At 40.3% G+C, this 7,038-nt stretch overlaps 1 protein-coding gene across 1 annotated transcript; it reads left to right on the plus strand.

The window, feature by feature from the left end:
- The first annotated feature begins 1,377 nt into the window (after window positions 1-1,377).
- LOC138314171 (ferroportin-like) lies at window positions 1,378-6,242 on the plus strand. Its single transcript, XM_069254359.1, has 3 exons — window positions 1,378-1,960; window positions 2,473-2,937; window positions 3,705-6,242. The coding sequence occupies exons 1-3, from the start codon at window positions 1,663-1,665 to the stop codon at window positions 4,049-4,051; spliced, it is 1,110 nt and encodes a 369-aa protein (XP_069110460.1). The 5' UTR covers window positions 1,378-1,662; the 3' UTR covers window positions 4,052-6,242.
- The last annotated feature ends 796 nt before the right edge of the window (window positions 6,243-7,038 follow it).

Raw genomic sequence — 7,038 nt, forward strand, 5'->3', positions numbered from 1 at the left:
CAGAGTAGTTAGTGTATGAGGAGATGCCTGCACTCAGAGTAGTTAGTGTATGAGGAGATGCCTGCACTCAGAGTAGTTAGTGTATGAGGAGGTGCCTGCACTCAGAGTAGTTAGTGTATGAGGAGATGCCTGCACTCAGAGTAGTTAGTGTATGAGGAGGTGCCTGCACTCAGAGTAGTTAGTGTATGAGGAGATGCCTGCACTCAGAGTAGTTAGTGTATGAGGAGGTGCCTGCACTCAGAGTAGTTAGTGTATGAGGAGATGCCTGCACTCAGAGTAGTTAGTGTATGAGGAGATGCCTGCACTCAGATAGTTAGTGTATAGGAGTGTCACTCAGAGTAGTTAGTGTATGAGGAGATGCCTGCACTCAGAGTAGTTAGTGTATGAGGAGATGCCTGCACTCAGAGTAGTTAGTGTATGAGGAGGTGCCTGCACTCAGAGTAGTTAGTGTATGAGGAGATGCCTGCACTCAGAGTAGTTAGTGTATGAGGAGGTGCCTGCACTCAGAGTAGTTAGTGTATGAGGAGATGCCTGCACTCAGAGTAGTTAGTGTATGAGGAGAATGCCTGCACTCAGAGTAGTTAGTGTATGAGGAGATGCCTGCACTCAGAGTAGTTAGTGTATGAGGAGATGCCTGCACTCAGAGTAGTTAGTGTATGAGGAGGTGCCTGCACTCAGAGTAGTTAGTGTATGAGGAGGATGCCTGCACTCAGAGTAGTTAGTGTATGAGGAGGTGCCTGCACTCAGAGTAGTTAGTGTATGAGGAGGTGCCTGCACTCAGAGTAGTTAGTGTATGAGGAGATGCCTGCACTCAGAGTAGTTAGTGTATGAGGAGATGCCTGCACTCAGAATAGTTAGTGTATGAGGAGGTGCCTGCACTCAGAGTAGTTAGTGTATGAGGAGATGCCTGCACTCAGAGTAGTTAGTGTATGAGGAGTGCCTGCACTCTGCCTGCACTCAGAGTAGTTAGTGTATGAGGAGGTGCCTGCACTCAGAGTAGTTAGTGTATGAGGAGGTGCCTGCACTCAGAGTAGTTAGTGTATGAGGAGTGCCTGCACTCAGAGTAGTTAGTGTATGAGGAGATGCCTGCACTCAGAGTAGTTAGTGTATGAGGAGATGCCTGCACTCAGAGTAGTTAGTGTATGAGGAGGTGCCTGCACTCAGAGTAGTTAGTGTATGAGGAGATGCCTGCACTCAGAGTAGTTAGTGTATGAGGAGATGCCTGCACTCAGAGTAGTTAGTGTATGAGGAGATGCCTGCACTCAGAGTAGTTAGTGTATGAGGCGATGCCTGCACTCAAAGTAGTTAGTGTATGAGGAGGTGCTTGTACTCAGAGCAGTAAAATACAAAGGTTATATAGGGAAAACACATTTTTTGAGCATTATTTGGTTATTTGTAATAGGAAATGAGTCAAACTTGGTTAGAATTATTAGCCTGAAAGATAGCATTCTAAGATATCCATATTGGTCCTCATTGACCCCCATGGACCAGAGGGACGGGGTCAAACACGGTCAAAATGGATGTGCGGGGCCAAACGGGATAAAAAAAATCGCTGTGTCGGCGGTGGAGCATCTTTAACAAAAATGTTCTGATGTTGATTTAATATTAATTGTTTTAGATGGTAAGTCAATTGAGGAACCATTGGATAAAGAATCTCCATTGATGAATGAAGACCAAATTACTGTGGCTGAAGACCATGACCAACACAACAAACAGACTCTTGATCTAGATGAGACCAGTCTTAAAACAGAGAGGGCTATCAAAACTTTGTCTGAAGATGAGAAAGCAGACGACTCAAGTTGTCAAGACAACTGTTATGGTTGTCTCGGGAAATTTTTCAAAAGTTTTATAATTTTGTATCGAGGCTGGAGCACCTATATGAAATATGATGTGGCCTTTGCTGGACTCGGGTTATCCATGTTGTACATGACTGTCTTAGGATTTGATAACATCACCAGCGGTAAGTTCCATAACAAGACCATTATCAAGGTCATTAACGAGGTCATTAACGAGACCACTAACATGGTCTCTGATCCATCAAAATTTGAATAATTTTATGTATTACTATTGCTTATCAAAATGGTTGCCATTTCTAGCATAGTCATCATTAATAAATATTTATATTTCTAAAGTTTGATAAATTATAAGTTGATTATTTTATAAAGGCAAGGACATTGATGTGTAGCAGATAGATATTGTGCCATTTAATTCTCCATTTTATTGGTAGATCAAAATCAAATAAATGGCCATCTAACTTCTACTGATGTATAAGGTGGAAGTAATAGTTAAATGGATTGGATGATGTTTTTATTGAGCTTTGAAGAAGATTGGTGATCTATATAAAACCCCTTGAAACCAATAGTATTGTTCAGCTCCAATTTATAAATATTCTTTCTGATGTTATGCCATAAGCTTGAAAAAGTTATTGTATTTCAGGATGGATTTCTGATCAGTTTTATTTCTCTGCTTCAGGTTATGCTATATCCCAGGGGGTGTCGGAATCTATTTTGGGATTTTTGATGGCAGCTGGTGCTATCGTAGGAATTCTAGGCACGGTTGTATATCCTCACATCCGGAAACGAATTGGTCTGGAAAGGACAGGATTGTTTGGATTTTTAGCAGAGATTTTTGTCCTTACATTATGTGTGGCTGCTGTTTGGGCCCCGGGGAGCCCTTTTGATCCTCTTTTTAGGTCAAGAGTTCCAAAAGTGGAGACAATTATCTCCACCAAATGTGAAAATAGCAGCAATATCGGTATTGTCAATGAAACTATTGTTTTCATTGGTAATGAAACTGATTTAGGATATAATTACACTGACTTTATTCTAGCCAATGAGAGTGCTATATGTAATGAGACGGACAGTGGAGAAAGTGAAGGGCCAGAGTCGTACATCTCCATCTCTCTGTTAATGGGAGGGATCATAGCTGCTCGCTTTGGTAAGTACATGTGTATACTCAGTTGGGATTCTAACGTCAGCCAATTATATATATAATAGATGTTTATTTTGTTGAGGTTATGAGGGTATAATGATAGGCGAAGCCAGGTTACATAAAATTTACACGGGCTGCATTATAATTATACCCTCATAACCTCAACAAAATAAACATATCTATATTCTCCCGTCATCGTCGACGAATTCGATTGAACAGCTGATTTGAATCGAGTCATTCATATATACCCACCAAAAGTGGGGTCATGACCTCACGTTGCTACGCCATCGACTATTCACGTAACAATAGAATCGCCGCGTGTGTTGTACTATCATTATACACTGATAATGATAATACTAGAAAGCTTGGTTATTGAGTCCATGTCAGTGCAAACTGTAAATATATCATAGTATATGGTTATGAATTATTTATAGCTACTTTGGTTACTGATTGACCAGGAATATATCCATTAATGATTCAGCTGAATCCTAGCGAAACTTTGTGTAGAGACTGATGATCCAGCTTTAAACATTTCGGTTTAAACTTTAACCCCAGCCTTTCACTATGACAGTCTTAATTTAATTACAAAATATAGTGCTGAAAGGTTTTTTCTCTGTGTCTGTCCATCCATCAAGCCTGCTGACTGTTACTCTACCGGGGTATAAACAAAATAACTTAGACGTCAGGTTAGGTTTTTTTGGTTATCATAACAAAGTCTAGTTCTGTTACCGAGACTTCTAATTAATGTTACAATATCAAATTCTTTCCTTTAGGACTTTGGATAGCTGATCTAACCATCACACAACTTTTCCTGGAAGCTGTCGCTGAACGTGAACGCGGCATTGTTAACGGGGTACAAAGTTCCCTAAATCAGTGTGCTGACATGTTAAAGTTCCTGATGGTGATCGTAGCCCCGGAGCCGGAAGTATTCGGAATCCTCGTTCTCATCTCATTCTCTTTCATCTGCATCGGCTGGTTATTTTATGCTAAGTATTCAAGATCAGCGCGTGGACATCTTTTCCATTTTGAAAAAGTGACAGCCTGCCTGGATTCTAAGAGTGCTTTACCGGTGACAGATATGACACAGAGAGAAAGTGACCATCTACGAAGTAGATCATGATTCAACTCGACAATAAACATTCCAGATTTGCCTTTATATGAAATAATGTGTTTGCCCCTATAGTGTTTGATCATCAAATCACTCTTGACCATCCTTGTCATTGTTAGTAGAACTTGTTTTGTAAAATTTCTTCAAAAGTTTTATACAGGCAAAATCTCTTCAGCCAAATTCAGATCACTGCCAGGTCAAATTGATGTGAAATTTTTCAAGTCAAATTTACATGAAAATATTTAAAATAGTCTATTCAGTTCAAAAACTTGAAATTCACTTGAACCTGAGAATATTTTGCCTAGACTTGTCCTTTGAATTTCAAATCTATCTTCATTTTGGAACCATCTGAAAATGGTTATTTTTTAGTCTCTGCAGTTATTGAAGTTTTGGGTGAGACAAGGAAAACAAGAGAGCAGTTCCACTTACAACTTATTATATACCCATTTTGTGATCATGCACAGTCGTTTATCACTTTAGACCATATTTTCAATTAAGAAACATTTTTGGATATTGGTATGTTTTGCTCCATTTAGCTTCTGTAGCATCTCTATGATGTGTTTATGATTGTTTAAAATCATAAAAAAATAACTTCAATCAATGGCTATCTGTCATTACTATAGTAAAAGATGTCTTAGATGATGTAGTGATCATACTCAAGGGCAGATAACTCTGTAATAGCTAGGCAAACACAGAATGTTCCCGGAGGACGACAGTATTAGTATTGCCAAACCCTTGAAATTGATATTATGCTTATACAAACAGAAGACATTATATCAATTAATATCTACTGACAGTATCCGTCTACAGTACTGTAAAACATGGATACTTTCATGAGTGCTTAATGTCGCGATTTGCAAGCATAAACTTTTTTGCATTGGTGTTATTTTCACGATAGGTATATACCTTCGTTCTTTTAGCAACAGCTTCAGAAGATATTACACTTAGGAGAAACTATTCAAATAAGTGTAAAATTCACCCTCTAAATTTCCATGTTGACAGTATACAAATTAAGTATTGATTTCTTAGAGGTGATATTGATTTTCTTATAGAAGATATCAATTTCTTTAGAGATTATATAAATTTCATAGAGAAATATTTTTGAGAGAAGATATCAATTTCTGAGAGAAGACAACAATTTCTGAGAGAAGATATCAATTTCTGAGAGAAGATATCAACTTCTGAGAGAAGATATCAATTTCTGAGAGAAGATATCAATTTCTGAGAGAAGATATCAATTTCTGAGAGAAATATCAATTTTTGAGAGAAGATATCAATTTTTGAGAGAAGATATCGATTTCTGAGAAAACGAAGACATCCATTTCTGAGAGAAAACATCAATTTCTGAGAGAAGATATCAATTTCCGATATTGAGTGTTGTCACATTATCAGTTTAAAAAAATCTTAAATCAAAATATTTGTAAGTGATAAGATACACAATCCTTGGTGTGGCATCATTATCTGTGTATCAAAATTTATCCTATCTACCACTGATATCACCCTAAAGACGATATGTCCAAAATTCCCACAAGTTGATATCAGCCCGGCTGATATCAAACTCTGTCGAGTGATACCACTCCCCTTAAAAGTGATATCACACGCTCTGGAATGATACCACTCCCCTCAAAAGTGATATCACACGCTCTGGAGTGATACCACTCCCCCTCAAAAGTGATATCACACGCTCTGGAGTGATACCACTCCCCCTCAAAAGTGATATCACACGCTCTCCAGTGATACCACCCCCTCAAAAGTGATATCACATGCTCTCCAGTGATACCACTCCCTAAAAGTGATATCACATGCTCTCCAGTGATACCACTCCCCCTCACAAGTGATATCACATGCTCTCCAGTGATACCACTCCCCCTCAAAAGTGATATCACATGCTCTCTCCAGTGTGATACCACTCCCCTCAAAAGTGATATCACACGCTCTCCAGTGATACCACTCCCCTCAAAAGTGATATCACATGCTCTCCAGTGATACCACTCCCCTCAAAAGTGATATCACACGCTCTCCTGTGATACCACTCCCCTCAAAAGTGATATCACACGCTCTCCTGTGATACCACTCCCCTCAAAAGTGATATCACATGCTCTCCAGTGATACCACTCCCCCTCAAAAGTGATATCACATGCTCTCCAGTGATACCACTCCCCTCAAAAGTGATATCACATGCTCTCCAGTGATACCACTCCCCTCAAAAGTGATATCACACGCTCTCCAGTGATACCACTCCCCTCAAAAGTGATATCACACGCTCTCCAGTGATACCACTTCCCCTCAAAAGTGATACAACTCCCCATCTTGAGTGATACCACTCCCCATCTTGAGTGATACCACTCCCCCTCAAAAGTGATATCACACGCTCTCCAGTGATACCACTCCCCTCAAAAGTGATATCACATGCTCTCCAGTGATACCACTCCCCCTCAAAAGTGATATCACACGCTCTCCAGTGATACCACTTCCCCTCAAAAGTGATACCACTCCCCATCTTGAGTGATACCACTCCCCATCTTGAGTGATACCACTCCCCCTCAAAAGTGATATCACACGCTCTTGAGTGATACCACTCCCCATCTTGAGTGATACCACTCCCCCTCAAAAGTGATATCACACGCTCTTGAGTGATACCACTCCCCCTCAAAAGTGATATCACACGCTCTTGAGTGATACCACTCCCCATCTTGAGTGATACCACTCCCCCATCTTGAGTGATACCACTCCCCCTCAAAAGTGATATCACACGCTCTTGAGTGATACCACCTCCCATCTTGAGTGATACCACACTCCCCCTCAAAAGTGATATCACACGCTCTTGAGTGATACCACTCCCATCTTGAGTGATACCACTCCCCATCTTGAGTGATACCACTCCCCATCACTTGAGTGATACCACTCCCCCTCAAAAGTGATATCACACGCTCTTGAGTGATACCACTCCCCATCTTGAGTGATACCACTCCCCATCTTGAGTGATACCACTCCCCATC

Source organism: Argopecten irradians, chromosome 2 (assembly GCF_041381155.1).
Source record: "Argopecten irradians isolate NY chromosome 2, Ai_NY, whole genome shotgun sequence".
In the NCBI taxonomy this organism is placed as follows: Eukaryota; Metazoa; Mollusca; class Bivalvia; order Pectinida; family Pectinidae; genus Argopecten; species Argopecten irradians.

Bases quoted from the DNA above. Each gene is read 5' to 3' on its own strand.
- LOC138314171 (XM_069254359.1), top strand. From the start codon at position 1,663: ATGAATGAAGACCAAATTACTGTGGCTGAAGACCATGACCAACACAAC. The intron at 1,961-2,472 runs GTAAGTTCCATA...TCTCTGCTTCAG, and splicing joins ATTTGATAACATCACCAGCG to GTTATGCTATATCCCAGGGG. The intron at 2,938-3,704 runs GTAAGTACATGT...TCTTTCCTTTAG, and splicing joins GATCATAGCTGCTCGCTTTG to GACTTTGGATAGCTGATCTA.